At 40.5% G+C, this 27,603-nt stretch overlaps 1 protein-coding gene across 8 annotated transcripts in view; it reads right to left on the bottom strand.

The window, feature by feature from the left end:
- Positions 1–26,900, bottom strand: part of CAPRIN1 (cell cycle associated protein 1) — a 43,976-nt gene extending 17,076 nt beyond the window's left edge. For 2 of the 8 annotated variants that reach the window (XR_014228792.1, XR_014228793.1), the window contains exons 1-12: positions 26,728–26,899; positions 26,246–26,436; positions 16,807–16,869; positions 14,812–14,898; positions 12,137–12,375; positions 11,928–12,010; positions 9,807–9,944; positions 8,381–8,433; positions 8,208–8,294; positions 2,980–3,135; positions 2,031–2,139; positions 1,503–1,564 (exon numbers count right to left, since the gene is read on the bottom strand). Coding sequence is in view for 4 of the 8 variants with exons in the window: in XM_082317879.1 (XP_082174005.1) it covers positions 1,503–1,564; positions 2,031–2,139; positions 2,980–3,135; positions 8,208–8,294; positions 8,381–8,433; positions 9,807–9,944; positions 11,928–12,010; positions 12,137–12,375; positions 14,812–14,898; positions 16,807–16,869; positions 26,246–26,434 (1,266 nt within the window). In the remaining 4 variants the exon portion in view is untranslated. Of the gene's footprint in view, positions 1–1,502; positions 1,565–2,030; positions 2,140–2,979; positions 3,136–8,207; positions 8,295–8,380; positions 8,434–9,806; positions 9,945–11,927; positions 12,011–12,136; positions 12,376–14,811; positions 14,899–16,806; positions 16,870–26,245; positions 26,437–26,727 lie in introns of all 8 variants that reach the window. The other 6 variants (XM_082317879.1, XM_082317882.1, XR_014228790.1 and 3 more) reach the window with 5 other exon arrangements.
- Positions 26,901–27,603: the final 703 nt, after the last annotated feature.

The raw sequence follows: 27,603 nt of genomic DNA, 5'->3' as shown, positions 1-27,603 counted from the left end.
CTCTCCGACAAAAAAATTATTCTACACCTACAAAACAACGAAACTGCTGAGAGTACCAGCACTTCAGCAGGTACATACAGAGGAAACTCAAAAAACCCACACTCCTGTTTTTATACAAATGAGTGACTTAAAACTTGCAGACCTAATCTGAACAAGATAAAGCAAGCAATTTATACTGCCATCACTCTGAGATACACAATCTCTAGTTGAAGATGTCCCTGCCAATTGCAGGGGGGATGGACTAGATGACCTTTAAAGGTCCCTTCCATCCCAAAGCATTCTATGGTTCTATGATCCATCCAGATTTTGCTTTTGCTTTTCAAGCACCTACAGGGATCAGATTCATTACTTGAGACCAGCAGAGTCCTTCAGAGATGCCACATGTGCTTAATACAAAATCAGGAAGTTCTTTAATCACTAGACAATTCAGTAAGAAACCGACACATCTGAATGAAAAGGTGAATACATCATTTATACATTGCAGAAGCACGTTTAAGAGATCCTACTTAAACAGGAATTTCAGGAAAGCTCAACTGAAGACAGCATTCAAACTCATTCTGACTGCTCTACAACTCCAGTATTAAAATATTATCCAAGCAAGCAACTGGGACTCAACAGAACAAGTCAAAAACACCACCACAAACTATATAGTTAATCTATTAAATCCATTTGTGGTCTTACACCCACTTGAACAGATACCGACTGCCCTTTAACCAAGTTATTTTGGTTTTGGCATTTCTGTCGCAAATAATGGACAACATGTTCTATCTAAATTAGAAATATTACTACACATGGCGTAACATGGAATAGAACACTACTAGGCAAAGACTGGCATGTCAAATTATTAGTCCATCTTGAACAGAATGCGCAGAGAAACCTCTGCTATATTAGAGTAGGACTACACAGAGCAGCATTCCAAACAAAGTCCTTCCTCTCAATCATGAAAAAAACCCACTTAAAAATTCACCACTGTCACATGGGATACAGATTTTAAGCGATGGCAGCCTAACACACAGGCACATGGAAGTCAATGTGTGAAATGAAAATCACATCCACACCGCATCTGAAGACCGAGGTGAGCTCCACAGATTGAAAGAACAGACAACTGCGGAGAAGTCCACATTGGGCCATTAGAATGAGCAGTGCAAACTGCAGCTGCTACCGTGCTTGTGCCCTTCAGGTTAAGGGGCCTCTAATCCCAACTGCGTTTTCCTCAATAAACTCCTACTTCAACCTTGAACCTGACAGTTTTCCAAACAGGGTAATGCCTGACAGGACTCCATTACAGAAAACATGCAATATCCGCATAACATGAAAACTGTATATACTAATGCTTATAAGCGACAATGCTGAAGAGATAATGGAGATAACCAATTTCCCAACATCAGAACTTCAGCTTTTTCTTTGAGTTTCTCATATAGTTAGGAATTAAATCCTATTATAACATCAGTCAAGACTAAAATCAATTTAAAATCCAAAATACAATTTACTAAACGTGTTACCTGTGTGGCTTCTGGTTGCACAGGAACTTGATTAGGCTGGGCAAGTCTTGACTCGGCATGAACTGAAGTAAAATAATATCACTTATTACATACTACAATCAAACCTTTTACAGAATAGCATTACCATCTTCTCTAATTCAGTTATTTGCGAGCTCATCATCGTAAAGATGGTTATGCCCTTCGGCATAGCAAAGCTACACTCAAAATACCAATTACCAAAGTATGTTTCTTCCAGTTGTCCAAAATAATCCAGCCATTTCCAAAAGGCTAAGCAAAACTATATTTTGTCCATTTAAAAAAGTTTAAATGTTCCACGCTTCCAAGCAAAATGTAGAAGCAAATGAGAACTGGAAGTCTACAAATAGCATTCTTCAAAAGTACAATTACATTTCTGAGAAAAACAAACTTTAACAATACTGTATTATTACTTGTGACGACCCCTTTACTATGTAGCAGTAACTGAAGCATTTCTAAGAGATGATTTGCAGGCTTCCCCAATATTTATGTTTAGGATTTACCATTACAAACCTGGAGGGCAAACCATTTGTGGCATGTCCAAATTCTGTGCTGGATTCATGGGCTGTGCAGATACAATGGCAGGATCAAGGGTTTGGTTCTCAAACTCCAGCATAGAGTCCTGGGAAAAAAAATAAAAATACTAAAATAAAATCCAATTTACTCTTATTTTAAAAATATTAACATTCAGAATACAGAAATGACCAGGTCACAATAAAGGAAGCTTACTCCACAGTTACACAATTGCTCATTTTACCATACATTCTAAATCAATTAAGATACTAAAAATTCCAAAATGTATTCATCACAATAAAAATTCAGTCCGTGTATACAAACTAGAGCTTATCTCACAAAAAGATAACTGGAGGGAGATTTTAATAGCCAGACAGAAGAGGCGGCAATCTGTTCTTTATTCTTTATCCTAAATTAGCAATTTGCAGGAAGAAACAAGAAAAGGAACATAAGAAGTGTATGCCTCGTTTGTTACCAAGGTGTCTACTCTCTTCTTTGTGGAGGAGGAGCAGAGGCTTTTTCTGATGTATTCCGTTATCTCCCAATGCGCTTCTAGTTGTTCTAACTTCAGAGGTTAAAGGAAAGCCTTCAAGAAGCAACCCAAAAAGTATAACACAAAATTTAGAACTAGCTTATAGAAGGGATATTTTACAGCTGGTCTCACTTAAGCAGAATACACTATGGCACCCAGTGATGCACAACTTTCTGCCTTCTCTATTGACTTAGTACAAACAAGGACTGAAAAGCTAAATAACATTCTAATTGTACTTTTGACAGCAATACAGGTTTGTGGGCTTTGGATAAGATCTTGCCATATTATATGGTTTGCAAGACCATTGTATTTTTCAAATAAACTACACCAGACTCTTTAAATCATGACTAACAGCCAGAAACTGCAATTTTGTTTCCTTCGTTCTAGGTTCACAGTACCACGGCAGGTTCATCATACCTGCATGAAGTTATACGGGCCCTGCATCTGCGCCATAAGGTCCTGTACTCGCTGTCTTCTAACAAGAGGATCTGCTTGAGCCACAGTAGTGAGCGCGTGAGGTTCAGGAACTGGAGGAGATGTAGCTTGTGTCTGTTGCTGCAGCGAATTTACAACCTAAGAAGAAACAAGCAACCGATTGAAATTTCAGCTTAAGGTAACACCGCACAGACGTGACTCAGTAGTTCTTGAAATTTATGACTATTACCTAAGTCATCATGCTCATAATTACTATAGTGTTCTTTAAGAAAAATACTACATCCTCCTACAGTTATGCCAATACTGGCGGCCAGCTACTGATCCGAGCACTTCACGGGATGAAAAAGTTTAGAGACTGTGCTCTATTTGCTTTCCATCTACTCTATTCCCCATTAAGAACAGCACTAACAAAAAATTTGTTCAATATTACGGGGATTTTTTAGAGCAGGATTTGAGACAGCAATTTATCAACATTTGGAAATTTAAAGAAAGTCAGGGAAGAATAAGTCTCAGAAATACGCACACGTGAAGAACAATTCTTTTCTCATACCTTTTTGGTAAATGTAAGTAGAGTCAGAAATTTCTGGTCTTTAAGACTTCAAAATTTTAAATTTTCATAGCCATGTCTAGACCTGAGTTCTCAAGTGTTATTCTAGCTAGCTGATTTATGGTCTCAGAGAACAGCAGGCAGCACTGCGTGATGGGAAGATTGCAAGACAGCATCATGGGGGGACACCAGAAGCCCAGAAGCAGAAGCACAACTTACAGTGGGCAAGAAAGCTCAGATTCGCTAGACATATTCCAATATAGTGCACATAAACAAAGGCACAACAAACGGCAACATGCTTTGAAATACCACCTTATCAAAGACAGGAGAGCAACCAGGAAAGCTGAACATGAGCATCTAAGAACAACCATCATCAAACAGCTTGAAAACAGATAGTTACAAGGACAGTTGAGCTACACAAAGTAGCAGAACAGGTTAGGAATATGAAAGTGCTCTTTAGGCAAGTCCCATAATACAGAAGTGCCATTTTCAATTTGCATTCATGCCAACAACTATCTTTTAAAGAGAAGGTAATTGTCAAAAACTTGTCTATCGCTTCTCTATTCCAATGAGCCTTTCATTATTAATAATCTTCTAAATAAACAGGTAAGCCTTAAACTTACAGCTGCACAGCATATAAATTAGCATACACGCACCTGAAAGTTCATAATATTTATGCAAAATAGCTGGTTTCTTATTAGAACTGCAGAAGACAGATTTCTGTACAGCAGTCATGACAAGAGTCCTGTTTTAGGCCAGTGCTATAACCACAGGTCTGAACATTAAACTTGGAACTCCCTCTATCCACCCTCAAACCTGTAGATTTTTTTAAACTTCTCAAAGAAACCTACAGCATCTTCCAGTATGCCTACTCCTTGCTCAGATTTACATTGTTTGTATGTGCCATTCTGCACATGCAATTGCCTCAAAAACCCCAATGCCCCTCTCCTTGACCAAATCCCTAGCCATCTGTAACAGAAAATTTAAAAAACAAACCAAAAACAGGCTAAACAAAACTAAAAAACCAACCACAACATACGTTCCTCTTCAAGATTCCCTTCAGACCAGTATTAGCCAGCCAAAGTGAAGCAATGTGACAGTTCCCACGGAAGTACACCCTAAGGCTGTCTACACTGGAAAACAAGCACAACTGCTCTGCTGTATTACACAGTCCCCAAACTTCAAATTATGGACTGTTTCCAAATTAAGAATTAAGCCCTCTGAGTGGAAATTTTTTTTTTTAAATTAGAGAATACATATAGACCTCTCTGATATTACAAAGCTTTACAATGAAAGTAAATAAAAAAAGCAAGCCAGATGACTAGGTGAAACTTGAGAGATATAAAACCAGCAGCTACTCATCTCCTACATAATTATAATCAAAAATGTTCTCAATTATTTGAGTACTATCACTCAACTTATGAAGTCCAAGCCATTCATAAGAATTCAGCATCTTCAAGAAAAAACAAGTTGATGGAATAATCAAGAACACAGAACAGGGACAAAATTTTGTCAAATGTTCTCCTTTTTCACAAATAGTACAGTACTAACTTCAGATGGTGTTTAATATTTTACATTGTCTTTTTCAAACCTCTTTTTTTAATGTCAAAAGGAACTGTTTAGGATCTATTCCTTTAGTCTTATCATCACTACCAGGTACTTTGACCTATTACAATCATAGTAGGATGAACCTACTAAAAAAAATTCCAAGTTTTTCTTATGAAGTTGCCAATGGACAGGCTGTAGTTCTAAATTTAACAGCTTTCTAACAGTCTGCTGCATGAAAAAGGTACCGAGACTACTCAAATGTAAGAATCATTATTCAAAAGTCAGATTATTACCCGACCATACATCTCCATTCATCCTGGGGGCACAGCAGCAAGGTCAAACTTTCCTTTTAGGAGAGCTGAACCTCTCTGCAGAATAGTATTTGACTCATCAAATCGCATGCTCACCTTCTGACACCCTGCCTCCTGACCCCCCGCACCTTGACCTTCTCAGTAGAGAAGACACAATCAAAGAAGAATGACGGGGTAGAGAAGACCAGGGTGGCAAAGAAGGAGGAAAGAAGAAGAGGTAAAAACACAAGTTTAATGAGACCACAAACCAACCAGAATGAACTTGTATTCTGGCAGTCACAGAACAGTTTCCAATTCTACACAAAATACACACACATCCATCCAGCCGAAGTTCCATAATCTAAGACACAGAGAACTTTGTACACAAGCAGATTCAGGTACTTATTACAAAGGAAGCAGTTCACAAAAATAAAAAACAAACAAACAAAAACCCCTCACACCAACAACACCCCCCCCTCCCCCCCCCAAAAAACACAAAACACCACCACAAAAACCCTCACAAACAAAACCCCCACAATTACCAATAAAGGACATCTTTGCCAAAATTAAAACATCATATAATCCAAATGCAAATACACTTTGAGAACTCACAAGGAAATTGTTCAGTTTAAAAGTTACAGAAGGCCCATACAGAAATGTCATTGTGAGACACTGTCACTTCTCAAACTATAAACATACCATACCACAGAAATCTTGAATGTACCACATCTACTTGAGGGTGACTGAAAAAGAGACGAGCTTGTGATAGCCTTCCTCTTCATAAACAATGATGAAAATCTTCTGCATGAATGTTCTCTTTCAGAATACCATCAGCTTCCAAAATTAACAGCTATCATTCACATCTCCTACTATACTAATGCCACAGCTACCTTGAGCTGAAGAGCAGAAAGGCTCTATACGATGTGTATCACCATCTAAGGGCAAGTCAGTTGCATTCCCATGAGGAATGGGATTTTGGTGCCAGCAAGAACAGCAAGTGGCATTTCAAAGACAGTTATTCTCAATTTCCCCTTTCTGTCTTAAATCTGAGAAAATAAGGTTCTTAATTATGAAGAAGCAGTCTTCAACTTTAAATTTTTCTAAATTGCTCATTTGTACATAGTCCAAGAAACAGGGACGGAAAGGAGAAATGAAGTATATATTCTTTGTATTGTTCTACGAAAACAAAGCTGATATAATCCAGATTTAGCCGACTAGTAAAGACGTGTGGAAAGTTAGGAGTTTCTGAAATTGGTCTGATACAAAACTACAACCTGAATTATTTTACCATACGAGTATAATTACTGCATATTACTATTATTCCCATGAGAAAGCATCTGAGTTTTCAACTGTGCAATACACAGTCTTACAGTTAAGAGCAGAGGGAAGCACAAGAGCCTTTAATCATAAGGACATTTCCTACACACTCATGGCTTCATCCATACTACTTACATTAAAAACTACAAGGAACCGAACCTCTAAGCTACTCTGGACACTTGGTAGAAACACAGGTGTAATTTGGGTATAATTCAAGATAGACTGAAGCCAATCAAGCATTAACTTTAAAACACTGTGTCTTGTAAGAATACCCCGAACAAGCATGACTAATATGTGTTTTTGGAGGGTTTCTTTGGTTTTTTTAACAGACTTCTTGAATCACATTCAATGGCAGTGATATTTTAGGGTTCTTTTAAGTAAAGGAATGGAATACTACGACAAGATACTATCAAAATCATCCACATACATGACAAAGTTGTCTCGTTAGTCCTAGAAGCCTCACACCTATCCTAAGTATTATTAAATCTCTTAGTGGTCCTCAAGACCATAAGATAGCAATTTCAGCCAGACTGAACGTAAAATCAGGCAGACTAATCAGATCAAAATGGCTGCTCTATTTTTCACCACGCAGAAAAGATGATGAACACTTACTCCACTCCTACACTTAATAGAGCCTGAAGACATCAAGGAAGAGAGTCTAAAAAATTGACCATCTGTAACTTGCTGCTGCAGAAGGCTAAGGTGAATCAAAAAATTAAGTCTCCAGCACTTGAAAGATGCTGCTTATACCTGTTCCTAACACACGGATACGATCCAAGTTCCAACACATCAAACACCTGAATGACTCCATGTCACTTGTCCTGTCCAGTACGTGAAGGACACAAATTCTAGTATAATAAAACGGACTTGTACATGTAGTTAAGTCTAGAGCCTAAACTACTAAGCTGGGAATGGCTCCCAATAGCAACGTACCACAAACATCACAAGGGAACACTCACTCAACTGCAAAATAGTAACAAGTTAAATACTTGAGTTGTTGAAAGCAAATGTAAGTACAAGCATGTTTTAACACCAAATTACATGCATAGGCAATCTGAAGTAGATATTAGTTGAGATACTAATTTTCAGCAGCTTCTCCATGGAACTGCTCAATGAAACGCACAACTACGCCATGCTGTCAGCAGCTGTGTAGATAAACTTAAGTTCTACATTTGCAGCAAAGTTCTCTTAAAAAAAAAAAAAGTCTTCAACAAAAAATCTTTTAAGTCTTTTTAAGTCGAAGACTTTTAAGTCCCATTTTCCCAAGCAAGCCACTACTGAACAAAAGCAAGTTCTCCACAAACTTAGCCAGACTGCATAGTTTTTATTTTGGGTACTCCTGAGCTAAATACATAATCGAAGAATGAGTAGTCAGTCCAAGCCTACTTAAATGTATGTATTTTTTTTATATATCGGGGAAGAAGGGGTGCAATACTAAAACCTATCATGAATTGTGAAGTCAGCGGAAACAGGGATTGCAATTTTACCTGCAGTACACAAGATCTTACCTCAACCGTTTCAACTGTCCACTCATCTACCTGTTCCTTCTCACTACTGCTGAACTGAGTCTCTGCCATGAATTGTCTGTTTACATACTAAAATAAAAATAAGAAAGGGTATGAAAGTAAAAGTAAGTGGCATTAAAGCTATACAAAATGACAGTCTTTCCAGTGAATAATACCTCAGTTGATTCAACTTCAGTTGGTTCAGTAAATTCTTCCGCTGGATCAGGTTCTGTAAAAAAATATACCATTTATGTGAAAAAAACCAAACAAGACAAAAACCACGTTACAGACCTAGAAGATACAAAGTTAGATGAAAAAATCTCCCCTGATAAAATTGGAATTTTGAAGTGTGATGCATTTTTGCAGCCATCGTTCATCAAAAACATTTAAAGTGTTATAGACTATTACTACACAGGAAGTACAGCTAGGTACAAGAACGAACAGACACACATTTACTTCTGACATTAATACCTAGTATTAGAAGCCTGCTATACATTAAGGAAGGAGTCGCCTTGTCAGACATCTTCAAAGGGATGGGATTTTGATTAGAACTGAAATTAGGGCCTCAATATTGCTGACCTGTACAGTTAAGTATCTGCTGGGTTCAGCAACAAACCTAATGTTACAAAGTAGATAAAGAAGAAGCTTATGTCTCAGAATGAGGAAAATAAAAACAACAGGACATTAACAGAGAATTAAGCAATAACAAAGATTCTCAGAGTTTCGAATTAAAAAGAAAAAAAAATCACATTAAATTCTTACTAAGGAGAGTTACATTCAATTACCCCAAATTTCAATTTTCTCCACAACATATTCAAAAGGGAAAAAAGGTCACAAATTTTTTTCTTCAAGTTTGGTACCATATTCTCAAGTTTAACTATGAAAGCATACTCTGCTTCAAACACTCTTCCATTCTAACAAAAGATTAAACTAGTGGGAACCATTGAAAAATGGAAAAGCCTCAGGCAACCAGAACTTTAATCTTTGATCATTTTAACACTACAGACAAACAAAATTTTGTTTATAGATCATAATGAGAAGTTCTACAGGAAAACAAAACAGGAAAAAGATGTTGGCAATAATTTTCATTTGCATAAACCTGCTTCTAAATAATTTGTTAGCCTGGGTTCTTATTTCAGCAAGTGACATATTGGACAGACAAATGCTGAAAGATGTGTTCGGAAACAAGTGCTCCTAAGTGACTTTGTTCCTGCATTCAGCTGACACTCCACAGTTAGAACAGTAAGCCTTTCCTTGCACATGACGGAAGACATTTACAATGTGAGCATGAGAAAGGATTACGGTCCCTCCAAAGAAGTAGCTGCCAAGACTCAGCCTTACAGAACTCTTCTGGAACACAGCTCTGCTTTTCCTTCCTCACGGCTCAGAGCAGGGCTGAATAGATTGCCTGGCTAGATGTACACCTCATTATAAAGAAATGACATTGCTATTCAAAACACCAGTACACCTGAAGAATTCAGAGACAGGTGCTTTTTGCACTTAAAACTGCATTTGCAATTCAATCATTCTGATGAATCCAAAGAGACAAGACAGTACTACACAAACAAATATCCTAGTCACAAGGGATCTTCATATTCTTACCAGTTTCTGCCACAGGGTCTTCTACTGCAGGTGCGGGTGCTGCCTCTTCTTCCTCACATAATCCGTTCTGATGGTTATGGGTGCTATCAAAGTAACTAGTTTGAAGAATACGTTCAACAATCTCCTTTAGCGCTTTATCTAGGAAAACAGAAGAAGTTAAAGATTAACAGTAACTTCATCCTAACCATCCTTTCCTTCCTTCCGGAAGAGCCCACATACATTTTATTAACCTTTTGCCGGGAAGATGTCGCAGCCCCGAGCTAGTCCACAGACACTACCGTTACAGAATTACTTCTGTCTTATCAGGCCATATTTAATAAATCAATAATCAATCAACTTCTCTTCGGAAATACTGAAGGGCAAGGAGAATCTTAAAAGTATGTAATACTCTTCAGGAGGTTTGTGAAACACTTCAAAGTGAGGTAAAGTTTACGAATTTAATTACCGCACTTCTAGTCCTGCTATTTCAAAAATCTCTGGTTGCTTAGTTCTCAGTTTGGAAAGTTTTAGGAACTCACTGAAGATTCAACTGTAACTGATTTATTTGTAATTTCCTAAGTAAAAAAACCTTACTGTAAGTCAATTTCTTACAAAATGACTGTCAGTACAAACACATTTACACAGATACCACCTTCATGAAGGTTCTTCCCCTGAGGTGAAGTGGCTCAGAAGAGCTTTTGTAAGTGAAACAAGCACAAGCTTGCAGTCAGTGCCTCAGATGAATGCTGTGGCATCTTAACCCAAAACAAAATCAGCCAGACTGGCAAGGCAGCATTACTGACCGTCTTGGCCAACAAACCCCAAAACAGACTCAAAATGGAAGATTCACAATGCATGTCTGCCAAGTGACGATCACTGAATCAATGCATACACACAGAAGAGCGCAGAAATACATTAACGTTCAGCCCTATTATAAGACGAAGCAAACCAGCAATGGCTGCCAATGACATCACTAAAAGCTCATCTTGAGATCCAGATACAATACCCAGCCCCACTTCATCCAGTAAGAGAATGACTAGGTCTCCAAGGAGCATACACCAGCTCTCTGCTGAAAACTATCCCCATACCTTCTCCTTCCTCCACCTCTTACAAAAAAAAAAAAAAAAAATACATGGTACATATCTTCGGGCTCTCACAAAGATCTAACATCACAACCATTTCAGAGTTGAGTTCTTGCGGAACAAATGTTAATTAAAAAAAACCTAACAAATATATATACTCCTCACAAAATTTCATTTCAACAATATAAACAATTTGAAGTTTCCTATTCTGCCACAAACAAGGAGAATTTTATTACCATTAAGGCCACAATATCTTACAATCTCCTGTGTATCATTCCTCAATAACACAGGTTAGAAAGCAATTGCCATACCATCATTCCACTTTCTATGAACAGAACACAAAAAACTCTTTCAACAGCTCAATATTACTCTAGTATAATAAGGATAATTGAGAATTTTTTTAAAAGGGGGAAAGTTGTTAACCATTTTACCTACAAATAAAGGATACTCTTCCCTAAAACTTTTCTATTGATTTCCAATTAAGAGACTTCAAAAATTCCCCATGATACAAGAAACAGACAACTGCCTAGCAGAGCCATTTTCTTAAGGTCTAATGTTAGAAGCTATGTATTTGTAAAAATCCACGTTTCTGCAAGAAATCAGTCCATCCAAAGGATCGCACCCTGATTTACAGTTAATCAATCAAAACGGCAAAATCAGAATGCTTTTTGCAGGAGACAAGGGGGAGAACATCACACTAAATACGGCCATGCCATGTATTGGCTCATATTATTGACAAAGCTCCTTGTTCACACACACACTTCCAGAAAACAAAGAATTGCTACTAAGCACCAACAGCAGCAGAATACTGCTGAACTAGCAGGAATGGACTAAGCTTAAATACCGAGTAATGCTGCATCGGTAAAAAAAATACACCACACAGTAAGCTCACGCATCAGTAAGTTATTCTGTTACAGTCCAGCTAAGGTCTGAAAAAGAGTAGCTACTCTAAAAACTCGGAAAGATAATTAAACTGCCAAAGTTCTCTTATACCAGACACTGTATTTTAGTTCAAGCACAAATTCAGTGCGCTTTCTCTTAATACAGAGACTGTACTTACAGGTTGTTCCACAAACTGGTTTCTCCTTCCCTTCCAGTAAGTCCCACAGGTGAACAGATGCTTGCTCATACTGCTCATTCAACCTTAGGAAAAAAAAAAAAAAAAAACAATAAATAAGAGTTAATTTCTTACCAAGTCTTTAAATTACCACAGTACAAATACATTGCTGACTGACAATTACAAAGAAAAGTACTTTACTGTAAGCCTACCTCACGTTCATGTCTCGTTCAGGGTAAACTAGCTTGTAAAACTCATCCAGCATTGTCAGTTCCTCCTCTGTCAGTACTGGTACTCCGTTTGATCCTTGTTTCAAGTCGTTGCGCACTTCGTCATCACCCAACTTGTCCAAAATAAACTGTAGCTCGAGTACAGTCTTTAAACGCTTCTGCTCAGCTTCTTCTCGCATCAGTTGCTCCCTGCGAGCTGTCTTTTTTATTGTTTTCTGGATCTGTTTAAAATGAAAAGAAATTTTAAATTGCTTAAACTTGGATTCTGTAGTGAACTCAGGGCAGAAAAAATAGATTTGAAATGTCTTTTATTGATAAGTAGCGATGGATGTTGTTGTTGAGCTGCCACTTATCAATCTAACATAATAGCAGAATAACCTGTGAAATTTGAAGAATATCTTTTAAGCAGAGCCAAAACCCTGCAAATTAAGACAAACTTTAAAATCAATGCCACAAACCTTGGATCATATTGGATCTTAATCATATTCTTACTTGAAGTCTGTACTTCATGACTTACAAGCAGTTCAGTCAAGTAACTGCAGCTATCATGTCTAAAGCTTCAGACATGAATGTGTTACTTCAAACAAACCCAGCTTGCTATTATCTGCTTCCTTTATGAAACATCCTCTAAACACTAAGTGATTTTGATCTGGATGAAAGTGGCAAAGATGTACAAAATTAAGTACCTTTTAAACAAACATTGTGGCCATTTACAACTTCTGGCTTCCTTAACTCAAGGAGAACTTAGAGCAATTAGAAGTTACAGAGAAGGGCACCTCAATCATTAAGGGGACAGAGCAGTTGCCTTTCGAGCACAGCCCAAGTCTTGGATTCTTCAATTTGGAGGAGTAAGGGGGAATCCAGATTTTTCATAAAGGCCACAAAGGCCAGCAGATAACAGGAACAGAGTGGTTATTCACCACATCCCATGATAGTAGGAGGCAATCATTGAAACTACTGGGAGATCAACTTAAAATAGGTAAACAGAAGTACTCTTGTTTCTTACACACCATGGGAGGGAACTCATGGAATGTTCTGCCACGAAAGGCTGGGCAGATAGACAATATGGGCAAGTTCAAAAAGGATTTGAACTAATTCTTGGACACGAGGGCCACAGACAGACACTAAAGGGAACGGGAATGCATCTACTCTCGAACATTCTCAGTCTGAAGATCACAGATGTCCTAAGAGAATGGATGACAGACAATAACCAGCCTTGTACATAGTACCTTCTAAAACTGCTGTCATAATAGCGGTTTAAATGTATCACTAGTCTGAACCTACAGGACATTTCTTCCGTTCTTATTCTTAATCCAATCATCTAGCATCCAAAATTCAGCTTGCTCTCTTTGTAACTATAGAAAGCTTTAATCTTCTTTTACAAAAAATGTAACTTGTGACAGTAACTTTCTCCTTCTGAAGCATCTGCATTTCTTTTTTGAAATCAAAGACTGATCTTAAAACCAACTGTATGGGAACCAAGTCCCATCAGGAAAAATTGCAACCAAATTTGAAAGCAGAGCACAGATTTATTACTCCTGGATTCACCCACTTCTTTTAGCAGTCAGCTGACCAGGAAAATATTTCAGGACAGACTTGTCAGAAGAAGAAAGTTCTTCATTACTAACATTCCATAAACATACATGGAACCCTGATGCAAGAAAAGCAAAGAACCAGCTTGGCTTAGAGGCCTATAAATTTACAACCACATCAAATATAGAAAGCAGTTTATAATGTGAGGATGCTGATGCCCTTCAAATCATCCCATAGGCTGTTCAAAAACTAAATACGCTTATTAGACCAGTCTGCTGCGCTAATATCAACGACACAATGAATTCTACCAATGTTGCTGCTCTTTCCGTAACTCGTTAACTCTAACTGTATTACTGCATTTAGAATCTTCCAGTCCTGCAGAATGGGTGACGCTTCCAGCTTGCCCCAGAATTCATTCTTCCTTGCAATGATACTGCAGAGGTCTAAAGTGTGTCTTTTTGTTTGCAGCTCTTGGCACAAAGAAATAAAGCAAAGCTGTTCATATAACTGGAATTGCCTATTAGAGTTTTAGAACTCATTCTTGATTACACTGTTATTTTACACCCTTGATAAAACACCAACCCAAAAGATGACCTGTTTTACTAGTATTCAGTTAACTTATCCTTTATAAAAATAATATTAATCTTGTCCATACTGCAGTTTCAGACTGTATTTGCAATTAACAAGACAGCAAGAATCCTGAAAAAGGAACTACAATGCTTTCAGTTGCTGAGACTTGATATCCTATGGTAATATAAAGAAATGAAAACCCTCAGCCACTTGCCAAAGAGACAAGCAGACCTGCGAAATCTCTGTTTTCTTTTGAGAAAACGTTACTCTCTTGCAATCACGCCATTTTCAACAGTTACATTTTGTCAGAAAATTACATTATTTTCGTTCCCATACATTTATGTAGTCCATCAGAAAAATCTTTTAGGAATAGTCTTCAGAAAACCTGATACAAACTAGTACACAGAGTAAAAGAAAACAGCCAAACATACAAGAAATCGCGAGCATTTAATCTCTGTAAATAGAGGCAACTACTGCATCTAGTGAGAGTTTAAAGCCCAAGTGTTTGGTATTGCAGCTGATAGCCCACATTGCACCACTTGCTCTTTACTTACGTCTTGGCTCAGAGCCATAAAACTCCTCTGCAGTTCTTTAGCAAATTCCAGATTATTTGTCACTTCCTGATATTTTGACACTGCATCCTTAAAAAAAAAAAAAACCACACAAAAGTAAACCATCACAAATAAAATAAAATATATACTTCCAACAAAAGATTCCTACATTTTTAGTTCCTAAGTGAGACACAGCATCCCTGAATGGGACTGCCTGCAACAATGTTAAGTCAAACTTTGATTTTGCACCGGCCAAAATATTGAAAAGACTTGTGTATGTCTTTAGGGCCTCTAGTTTCTTACATAAATATGCTAAAGAATATGCATATACATGCTCACAGGCATGATATACTAGCTTAATGTTTGGCTTGAGCCAGTTTCTGAAAAAAAACTCACTGGCAGGCCAGGGGAGTGAGGGAGAAGAAGAATCTGGCAACTCAAAGCTGCTCAAGAGAAAGATTTGAGAAATAATGCATTGTTATCTTGAGTCAAGAGCCAAAATCAAAACGCTACACAAAGTATAATGTTCCCTTCTCCAGAAATCTGTATTATTTTCTATTTTCTTAAATTCTGATTTGCACCAAAGCAATCCAAACTCCTTAACCCACTTTGCAGTACTGAGAAATTACAGAGAGTCAACTCAGGGGAAAAAAAAAAAAAAAAACCAGCTGAGACATTTACACTCCTGCCATGACAAAATTAATAACGGATATGTTCTTGGTAAGAACAATTGAGCCAACGGAAAGGTAAGGTCCTACTTTCTTTGAAAAGCAAGGAACATGAACTGTATTTGCTTTTTTTTTTTCCTTCAGGATCTCCATTTGTAATATAGCTAAGAAAGTTACACGCATTACATATTACACATATGCATTAGGTGATTTACAAAATTCATCATTCTTAGCTGATTTGTAGAAGCAGAACACGTAAGTGAAAATAACAAATACTTTCAGTATTTCTCCAACCAAAAAAGATTTTATCTTTATCAAGTGTGGTAGTCGGGCTGTGGTCATCATAAAACTTAATTCATGAGCTTCCCTCCTCAATATGAAATTTCAGTTATCTTCCCTGCTCATCAAACTTCTCACAGTTTATTTTCACAATACACTGTTAAACAATACAAATATTCAGATCAATGATATTTCAGTTTTCAGTTGGCACAGAAGAACCAAAGTGAAGCCTAGACAGACAAAAAGATCACATGGATCAAGGGAAGCAGCTAATTCTTTTAATTGTGAACAGCCGCAATAGTTGCAGGGTACATTTTTTTTTTCCTTCACTCTTTTCAATGTTAAAAAAACATCAACAAAATATTGTTGACAACTGAGCATCTGGTAACCTCTTTATGCATGTTTGCATCATACAACTGAATTTAATTTGATACTTGTTTTGTATTTATTACAACTGGAAAACTGCTGTTGAGTCAAGCTCTACAATAATCTACTTTATGAACCAGCCCCAACAAGGAGAGAAGCAGCAAACATCCAGTAAGTCCAGCTTATCTAGAGCGTCCCACCTGCTGCACTGATAGCTGCGATATACACATGGACATAGCTTATTTTCAGAGCCCTTCAAACTTGGTCTAAGCTACATCTCTGACTAAATTGCACAATATTTACAAGCTACCACCAAGTTACTAAGCTCCTTAAGTTCTCCCTGGGCAAAGAAAAGGATGATGTCCAGAGAACCTCAAAGGTATCATTTAGCTCTTTCAACAGTCCTAGGTTATAACACATGCCAATTTTCACCACAGCTTATTTACAACCTAACCTCAACAAGCATAAAGCATTACAACACATTCCTCTATCTAGTCTTTCAGTTTTTGATTAATAGAAAAATTGAGATGTTCTAGGCAATAAAAAAAATGAGGCCAAGTCAGAGCTCAGAAAAATGTAGCTTTTAACAAGGGGAAAGGGGAAGCGAAATTCATCCCATCCTTCCCCACCAAGATCACAAAACAATTTAACAGACATCTGGTTAGCATTTTTTTTTTCTTTTTACCAGTTGATCTTGATTCAGACGTTCTCCCTTGTTCATTCGTTCCTGGTAATCATCAAGTTTGCTCTGAAAAGAAAGAAAAACGCTATTATGAGGAGCGAAAATCAGGTTACTGCTTTTTTCTACTTGTGCTAACAAAATTAGGTACTGTAATATTACAGTAAACACAGACTGTAACACATCACAAAAGCATGCACCTGTTATGTCGAAACAGCACCCGAGAAAACTTGTCTTCTGGGTTAAAAAAATGTAAATACTTCCCCAAGAGACAAATATTTTAATGTTATTTGGCTATCACAGTACATCTTCACAACTGGTCTTAATTTCTGAGGAAATACACATTCCTCCTAAGGGGGAGAGCACTCAGTGCACATTTCCTTCAGTCCAAACAACAGAGCTGAACTCAGTTCTGCGTCAGAGCTTATTACCACTGTATCACTACAATACCAAAAACATGACTGCAAAAAACCACTGTCAACGCTAATAAGATTCAGAACTGTAATTCTTTGTACTTGCATCAGTTAAGATAGTTTTAAATAATTTAAAACAGTTTCTAATCCTTTGTGCAAGAATGCCCACCAACACAATTCATATTAATAGCTCTAAAATATTTTTGTTCAAGAGCACTAAAATTTCTTTTTCACAGGGAGAAACTGAAAAAGGAATCATTAGGTTAATTTTCAGCAGGATCGGTTCTCTAATCTGCTTAAATACAAAACCATGCATAACACTGACATTAGCCAAAAGCAGGTAAAACTTAGGCATGCCAGAAGTAACAAAGAACCTACAGGTTAAGTAGAAAGGTTCTTAGATAGGAAGCAAAGTCTCTAAGAATAACATAACTATTAAGCTCTAAGTTTTCACCATTTCTGTATTATCACGTAGGCTTGTATTTTTTATTAAATTCACCTTGGTCTTATTAAAAGAAAGCCATTAAAATGAATCCTTAACAATTATCTTCCCAATCCAGCATAACAACAACATGAAAAGGGAAATGAAACAAAAACATGAAAAGGAAAGCAAACAGAAACACTTCATTTTGAATATAAAATAATTAAAACCCTGATGCAACCACTATTTCAGAGTTTATACTTGCCACACAGTGACGGGTTTTTTTGGTGGTGGTGGTCTGTGGTTTTTACTGTTTTTGTTTCAGGACATTTCAGTTTAAATATTTTACTGGCATTTTTCTAGCTAAGTCAACTTCTATGCTCTATCTCAGACCTTTTGGAATGATCAAAGTCTGTGAAACAGTTTAACAAGAAAGCTCCTCTTACAAAGTATTTGATGCCAGGCATCACTTACTGAAACACATAGCCACCCTTGGTCCTTCTGATGTCACCTAGTGCCAACAGTTTATTTCTTTGGAAATCCTACCAGTTAGATTTAACATTTAACTACTTCATCTTTCAGTGCATCAGAGCCAGTAATGGCCTAGGCAAAGTCAGAGAAGTAAGAACTTCCTCAACTGGGAATTTTATGCTGGGGACAGACACTAGCAGAGTAATAGTTGTCAAATGCAGCAGCCACAGTTGGTAATATACCAAAAAAATACTGCCAAAGAGCATTTGGCATATTGGAAATCTACCACAAAAGGAAATAAAGCCTTTTTACTCTTATACATACTGATTTTAGAATAGATAATGACATGGTTGGACAATCACAACAGTTGTTTTCATGATTTAAGAGACTGTAGCTGAGCTGTGAAGTCAAAAGGGAGGGTAAAGAGCTCAAACATTGCAACGCCCCAGTGCAAAGCCAGCCAGGTTAACCGATGCCTCTGCTGCTTAAGGTAGCTTAAATCCTACAATGAAGTGGCTTTGCAGACAAAGACATTTTTAAAAGTTCCTGCTTGCTCAAGCCACTTACTCCCATGCTGCAGATTACAGTTCCCTTGGTCACACTGATGCAATTGTTTGTGAGGCTGCACAGTAAACAGACTGCTAATATGAGCCAGTTGAAACAGTGTCTACAAAAACGCACTAAAAAAAACCCCAACAATTTCTGTGATCCAGTTTCCAACACAAACCCATAAACAACAACAACAGTAAAACAAACGGGACAGAACATCAAATTCTAGGAGAACACTACTTAGATCAACTTTGTTGAAGAAAACATATATTGCAAAATTATGCTGCGAAACACTCACATAATCCATTTTGGTGGCTAAGGGCATGAGGGAGGGAAGAAACAAAAATACCCTAAATAACTACAGTTGTTTCTGTATGGTTTTTCCACGCAGCCTTACTTCAGCGTGGTTGGTATCTTCACATTAAGCATACTGCAAGAACATATGCAAACAGGGCATAAGTTTTTCTTAAATGGTCAAGTATTCTTAAGGTCTAATGCAAATGCTTTGTTCATTTTCATTCAGTAATGTTTCAACTGAAAAACAAAGGGTAATATGTCTATTTCTAACCATTAGAAGTTACTTCACTTTTTCTTCCTTAAAAACATCCGTATCAGGAAGGTAAAAGCAAAAGAAGGAAAGCCCTTTCAGCTGCAATGCAGAGGACAAGCAAATATGTATTTAGTTATATGTTACCACAAAGATTTCAAATGCCATGTAAGCATTTTTCTATCATCCCAAAGACACTGTAAAATCCAAATGCTGCATTACACAAAAATAGTAAGGAAGAAAAGTGCTTTCTTTTTAATCTCTACTGTCAACTAACAGCAATCTAAGAGCAGCATTAGTGCTGTAAAGTAACTGCAGTAAAATTCCTGCTTAGCAACCTACTGCAGTGTCTGCAAGAAGTACAGATTCTCTTAATTTTACCCTCCCCTTACACAACTTCATCCTCACTCATCACGGATATACATCTTGAAGAATAAAAGCTAAACCAGCAGGAAAAAAAAAAAAAGCAAAAAACCCCAAAACAAGTGGCAAAGCGAGCACATAAATTGTCTACTAAACAGCTCATGAGTCAGCAGACCCCAGTTCTGCAGATAGTGAGCCACCGCACTTCAGCTCTTTTCCCACTGAGATACCTGAAGTATTGTGGAGTTCGCTAGGAGAAAAGCACTACATATAGGCTATGGGGGGGCACAGGGGGAAGGCAGTGGTGGTCACTGCTTAAGTATGCCCTAGATTTTATTTTAACAGGAATCCAAAATTGAGTTACTTTATTATGGTAACAGATACCTTCCCCTCACACTCAAGTTCTCATTACCTTCTTTGAATTGCCTCAAAAATGTTACCCTAAAGTGGGGGAAAAAAAAAATGCAGTTACATGACATTAGCTTCAAAAACAATACCAGTTTTAAAAATGCCTGACCACTCAGCTGTGCTGTTACAGTCATTTACAGTGCTGTGCTATGCTATAAACTGGATCACTGGAATGATCTGATTAAAAATAACCTTTAAAAAAGGGGGCCAGGAGCGGGAGGGAGGTACTATATTTAACCAGATAATTTCACTGGTATGGTTTATACAGTTACAGCGGCACAAGTGTGTACAAGCTGCAAGGTGGAAGGGGAGAAGGTAACCTCTTCAACCAGCTGAAGTACGCATTTTGTAATGCACGCTTCACTACAAGGAAGGCAAAGATGGAGGGGACTACTGCAAGTTTGTTTTCTGAGATATCTCAAAAACTGCATTTATTTTTTTAACAGCATTAAGCAATTAAGATAATCCAAAATTTAAAATAGCTGCTTTATACATTTCCCACTGAAGCAAAAGAAAAGCCAAGCTGTGCAACAGAAGTTTATTAACTTGTTCTACATTTGTACATTGTGATTTATTTGCCCTCCACCATCATCTCCCCACTCATTCATCAGTCTAACTTCCCAGCAAAGACTGCCCAGAAATGATTATAAAGAAATCAGTCCCTCCATTTCCTCAGAAAAATAGACAGAAAAAAAATCGAAAAGGTCAAACACTTAAACTGTACCAGGAATGAAACACAGAAGTTCAGAACCTCTCAAAAAACCCCACCGTTCTCAGGTTCGCTATCTGGGTACGCTTCCTATTACATATACACACCTAACAGAAGTCCCAAGAAGCTGTTTCAGTCCTAAGTTACAATCAAGAAGAGGTAATGAAGCATTAACACCAATACTCCAGAACACAAAACACTTACAGGTCTTCTGTTTAAACTGAATTAATTTTTCAAGTAACAGTTGCAAATATTCTTGTGGTTTTTTTCCCCAAAAGTCTGGCAAGTTTGACAGTTTAGAAAAAAACATCTGTATTAGTTTTTAAGCGAGTGATAAAGACACACCAATTCTGAGACTGCAGTGCCACAATGAGCTTAGCCCGGAGGACGCTGACCACAAAAGAGGCGCTCTCCTGCTCACCACGCGTTCTTGACCCTCCCCACACACCAAGGCCAGCCACACGGCCAGACTGACAGCTGGGCCAGGAGCCCGATCTGACCAAACACGGACAGCCACAGGGATACAAGAATGGCTAGGAGCAGGACCTACTCCTTCCCAAAGAAACGCAGAGCTGATGGGTACGTGCAATCTTCAAAATGTAAACCTTTTAAACTCAGATGAGTTGACTACAGAGAAAAAAAAAATGCTTCTTCAGTAACCTGAACTAAGTTAAGCCACAGATGAGTGGAACTCCTAAAAGTTTTAGTGGCTGCACACATACATTCTCTTTCCAAATGACCATACAGTATTTCCTACAGAAACACTATGAATCTACACGTTAAGCTGACTACACTACACTGCAAGACACCTAGATTTTGTTCTACACATAATTTATACTCAAATTCTAGAAGACAAACTGGGTTCTAGAACACAAACTGGGCTCTGCCAACACATTCTGTGTATCTTTTTCTTCCGAAAGAAAAGGAAAAGATGGACAAAACATCAAAGCAGCATCTGAAAATCTTGAATGTTTCACAGCTTGTAAGACTCACCATGAATCTAGTTAACAGAACTTACTATGAGAAATAATCCCCATGCTACATAAAAACAGTTAAAAACAAAACAGCAAGCTGTACCAAAACACCAAATAATTTCACAGATAAACCTGCTTGGTTTTTAAGAGATGAAGCTTGGTTATCCAAAACTGCTATCAAATGAGGTTTCAAAGAAAGATTCGGGCTTTCAATACTCAGTTTCAAACGAATTTTACAATTCCTTGGTTTCAAAATCACGTTTAATCCCCAAAGATAAACCTGAGACCAAGTTTCACAAGGAGAGCTTCTGGAGAGACACTCACAAGCCTTGAACATCCAAGTGGCCCAAATAATTGTGCAAAAGCACTTAAGAGTGCTGCTACTGACGGGCAGCTTGAAGCATGGCACTTCGCTGCTATCATTAGCTGCGCCTACAAGAACAGAAAACTGATCTCAGCTTTTACTATAGGTTCATAACTGTTTCCTACGGGAAATCCAACATTTTATTGAACCAAGTCAGATCAACTTCAAATATCCATCCACTGTTCCAGACAAAATACTTGTGCAATAATGACAGACGCACTTTTAAAGTATTTATTTTTCAACCCAGTCAGGATTACACTTATTCGGAAATTCAGAGACAGCCTGATAAAGCAACAGCACCTTAAGCTACCAGCTACAGCTAACATGTGCCTTCTTTTTAACTATATACACCAAGCTCAAGTCATGCCAAGTAGTTTAAGCTAACATGTCTACTTCATATATACAGTTGCCCAAGAACAATAATCTTTGTGATCACCTGCCCATACCTTAAACCATGTGTTAACAAATGAGAGATTTTGTCCCTCTTACAGAACATTTGGTTTTAAAAACTGTTTTTACATAGATCATGCTATATGGCAAAAGTTGAAAGCAAAAATAACTGTTTTTTTCATTTGTCATTGTCTCAAGACACGGGTTTGATCTACATTAAATCAGCTTAATTTGGAAAGGTTTTTCCCCTCTAAAAAACAAAAAGCAGGAGGGGCAGGGAGAAGAAGAAAATGACGTATTTTCTCCTAGGCAACTTGGAGAGCTAGTAGGATTCTAACCTCAGACACCTAACAAAAACTAGAGGAGTTCACGCAACTTTTAAACTAACTAAGCTTGTCAACATATACTCAAGTTGCATGTCTGAAGGTCTTGTAGAGAAAACATCCCTTCAATTACCCCTTTTCATGCACACACAAGTATCTAGTCATCCAAGAACAGAGGAAGGAAACAGGATAGCATTCCTACCATTTCCACATATAAAGGGATGAAGAGAGAACAGACATTTTCAGGCCATGCTTTCACATACATTTATGAACAGCAGTTCAATTTATCCTACTCCCTTTTAACACAAGCAATACTCATTCTTTCAAATAATGAGGTCACTTTTAAGAAGAGAAAATGAGAGCATAAGGAATAATCTAGTATTTCTAGTTTATACAGAAACAGCCAAAATAGCATAGAACTAAGTTAGAAATAGTATGATTTGAAATTGTGTACCGTATTTTGATGGTCACATCATTTTATCTTCAGAGTTTAGAAGGAAACATGACGCTAAATAATTTACCTCAAAATTTCTAGTTTTTTCATGAAGAGTGACCTTTCCTCAGCTAAAAGCTGCACACACCATTTAAAACCTAAGATGGTACCTCTTAGAGAGCAATTACTTTTCATCCTTCAAAAGCATGTGTCTAAGTCAAGTATATTTTTGTATTTGTTCTCAAATACAAAGCTCTCAAGATCATCTCTACTGGCCTTCGTTATCAGCTGCCGACAAAGAAAGGATTAAATGTTCAACCAAGCAGAAGTTTTCAGTGAGATTTACTGGATTTTTCACTCCCTCCTGTCTATGCAGCATCCCGCACGATTTTACTTTCTGGATGGGTTAAAAAAAAGAAAAAAAATCTCATCGAAAGATTAAAAATAAAGGAAAATCAATGAATTTGTGTACTTAAGTAAACTTATCAAGTAATAAAATAAAAATAGGATGCCCATGTGTACCATAAGCTTTGTTTTCAGGACCCTAAACACGCAATGTTCTCTTTATTAAAGAATGTTGATTAACTGAAGAATTGTTGATTCCCCCACCAAGGGAGAGGGTCAAACCTGCAAATTAGTGCTAATTAATAAACACTGCTATAACACACCAAGAACAATCTCATGACTTCCATAGAGCTTACACGAGAGTCCCAGTTCAGTAAGTTTCCGAACTTCTTCACCCTGGTAAGACTTACGGAAATCTTTTGACCTTTATGGGTGTGAGAGCACACCTAGCTTTTCTTTTTCAAGACCTCGCCTTTGCCTTTTAAGCCCACGCTGCCTAGCACAGAGTACCCCAAAAAGAGATGCTCCAAGTAATTTTAATGGAAGATCTTTCAACAGAAGCCATTTCCAGAAAAAAGGCACTTCGTCCCCTGTATTCACTTGCTATGACACCATAATTATAAGAAGTTGCAACCGCAGCCACAGATACACAAAAAAAAAAAAAAGACCAAAACCAAAACACCAGAGCCTTCATGAGACCAGCATCACCAACTGGCACTCTCTTCCGCCAGGATAATAGCCTCCCAGACATTCTTCTAACTTAAGATACTATGAAAGTTGACCAAAAGTCAACGGCTAAGCCAAGTGTAAATTAGGTGTAAATTATTTATTTTAAAAGGTAAATAAAAACACTACCAGAAAGGAAAGCTGACCCGCACACCAGTAAGAGTGTGCTTCTCCTCTTTATTACTTTGAAGTACAGATCACAGGAAGGTTCAGCTGCTAATTTTAGTTTTTAAAATACACATTTTGAACATCATAGAAAAATATTTTTAGAGGATTTTTGTGTATGTAAGATACAACAATCGTTTCAAACCACTTTATTTTATTAAAGCAACTGGAGACATACAGAAAGATCTGCATTCTTTCTCAAGCTGAGGACCAGCATTCTTGTGTGTGCAGACATTCGTATGTATTAATGACAAGTTTAAGACAGACATCTTGTCCTGTCTACACACGACAGTATTCAGACAAGGATCAAGAAAAGATCCTCTGATTCTAAAACTTATCTAAAAGTTCCTGGCTTGCTGCTTTTTGCTGTTTTGTTTTTAAAAAACAGGAAAATCCAACCCGCATTTTTTTGAGTGGGAAACTACACTTCGCACATATTTACAGGTAAAGCACAGCTTGTTTGATTTGCAACTCACCTGTACAGACTAATTTACTGCTAACATTTCCACCTTCTGCAAATATAGAATACTAATCTAGACTACTACGATCTAAAGCACTAGTTAAAAAAAAAGAAGAGTAATTGTGCTTATGTACTTCTAAGAGCAAAAACAGATTTAGAGCTTCATCGCAGATATAAAATTATTTCGTCTTCCCTAATTTTAGCTTAGCAACGTAGTGTTTTGAAGCAAGTCTTTAGGCTACACGTATGTTGGTATTCTTCTGATGGACACCTCATGCTCTGTCGGTTAGAAAGCCCTCTGAGGCTCATTTAATCGAGCAACACTGAGCGGGTGCCTCATAAACCGTAAGTAACCACGACACCCGTTTTGCTCTTCTGTCACAACTCGAACCGTCCAAGGACCACGGATTTAGTAGCTGCTATTTCTAAAAATAACTCCTTAAAGGCCGCTTCCAGCTGACCTAAGGCTCCCAAAGGGGTGAGCTTAAGGCGATGAAAAACGAGAGGTGGAGGATCCCTGGGTGGGGTGGCCGGCGGCCCCCGGCTTTGTGCAGGCTGCTCGCACAATGCAGTTCCGTCGGAGAGGCTGGGGCTGCCTCCGCCGCCGCCATGTTAGCTCCCGCTTCCATGTGCACGGCGCCGAGGGGAGCCCGGCCCGCCGCAGCCTCTCCCCGCACCTCGCCGCGGGGGGAACCGGGAGCGCTCCCGCGACGGGAGCGGGGGGAAAAAGCGGGGGGGAAAGGCAGGGAAATGGGAGGCCGTTCCCAGCGGCGAGCCGAGAGCGGGGCTGGGCAAGGCCCCGCCGAGGGAAACAAAAGGCGGAAGGGAGGGGGAAGGGAGCCGCGCCGCCGAGGGGGTCTCGCCGGGAGCCAGGAGGGGGCCGCGGCCCGCGGGGCTGGAGCGGGCCGGCATCCACGACCCCGCCGGCCGCCGCCGCAGGGGGGTGTGGGGGGGACGCGCCCGGCTGGCGCCCGGGGGCGGTACGGGGCGGCGGGAGAGGGCGGCCGACAGCAGGGGCCGGGGGACCCCCGAAAGGGGAAGGGGGAAAGGCCGGGAGAGAGGCGCTCGCCCTTCTGGAACCTTCCAGCGGGCGGCCCCTGGGGGCGACGCCGGGAACAACCCGCGCAGGCCGCAGGCTCCCTCGCCCAGGGACCAGGAGGGCACGGCTGAGGGGCACCGGCCGCCGTCGCAAGGAAGGAAAATAAGGACGGGACGGCTGAACGTCCCTCCAGACGGCCCGGCGGCAAGGCTCGCCAGAAAGCGGGGCCCTCCCGGGGGGAGGGCGACCGAGGGCCCCGGGGCCCACCCTCGGGACGAGGCAGGGAGGGGGGCGGTCAGCCCGCGGCCGCCGTCCGGGGCGGAGGGGGACGGGACGGGAGCGCACCTTTTTCTTCTCCAGGTTGCGCAGCTTTTTGTCGATGACTCCCAGGATTTGCTTCATGGCTTCGGTTTGCACCGAAGTGATGCTGCCGCCCGATGCCTGCGGGGCGGCCGCCGCTGCCGGGGCAGCCTCACCGCCCGGGCCCGCCTTCCCGCTGCTGCTCGCCACGGTGCTGTTGGTAGCCGAGGGCATCTCTGTGAGAGAGAGAGAGCGAGGAGAGGAGAGAGCGAGGGCGCGTTACGGGGGAACGGGGCCGCCGGCGGGGACACGCGGGAGGGCGGGCGGGCGCGCGCGCACACGGCCGCTTCCCCACGCCCAGGGAGCGCGCGGGCGCGCACCCCCACCCGCCCGCGAATTGACGCGGGGGCGCGCGTCACGTGACCCGGCAGCCTCCCCGCCGCCCTCCCCCAGCCAACGGTCACTCCCCGCGCACCGGCCCCGTCCCCGCCCCGCCGGTGTCCGGAGGGCCTCGCCACCCTCCTCACCGTCTGCCTGAGTGGCCCGGGGGAGTGTGTGTGCGGGGGGGAAAACTCGGTGCGCTGCGCTCTCGCCCTAGGAATGGCCGCCCTTCAGCCGACTCCGGCCCCGCCGCCCGCGCCGCTCCTGCTACCTCCGCACCGCGCTACTGGGGGGAGAGGGCGGGGGCGCGCACGCCAGCGCGTAAGGCAAGGCGGCCCGGGAGCGAGCGGCGCGGGGTCCTCGCCGCTCCCGGGTGCCCGCGGAGAACGCCTGAGCCCGCCCATCAGCCGCGCTGCGGCGCCGGCCCGGCTCGCGCCGGGGCTTTTCGGCTGCTCTCCGGCGGGTCTTTCAGGCGCGCGGCGGGCGCCTAAGCGCCAGACACAATAGGCAGGCGGGGCAGCCCGCCCCGCGCCCCCGCCCGCCCCCGCCGCCTCAGTCCCCGTTCCCGTCCCCGCCGGGGCCGCGGCCCCGCGCCCAGCCGGCACCCACGGAGGGGATCCACCACCCCCGCGTAGCGCCGGGCCGTGCCGCCCGTGAAACAACCGGCGGCGTTGGGGTGGTTGCAGTAGGAGCGGGGCGCTGCCGGGCCCGGCCTCGCTGAGGCGATGGGTCGGAGGTGGCGGGGGGCTCTCCCCTCAGTGGGGCCCGCCGCACCGCTCCCGCCTTCCCGGCAGCCAGGCCGTTCCCGTCATAAGCGTGACTCCAAAACATGTTTTCTGCCAATTCATGCCTTTAAGGCGCGTCCCTAAAACTGTGGGAGGGTTCCGGAGAGGTGGCGTGCCACAGGTGTAATTGGGCCTTAATAACTGCGTTTCGGTCACTGGAAACAGTTGCCTCATTTGACTTTCATACTCGGATTTGCGTTAGAGGTACCTGCATCTCTCTCCAAATACCATCCCTGG

Source organism: Platalea leucorodia (assembly GCF_965183815.1).
Source record: "Platalea leucorodia genome assembly, chromosome: 7".
Classification (NCBI taxonomy): domain Eukaryota; kingdom Metazoa; phylum Chordata; class Aves; order Pelecaniformes; family Threskiornithidae; genus Platalea; species Platalea leucorodia.
Note: the sequence above shows the minus strand (reverse complement) of the source record. Positions and strands in the feature narration are given on the sequence as shown.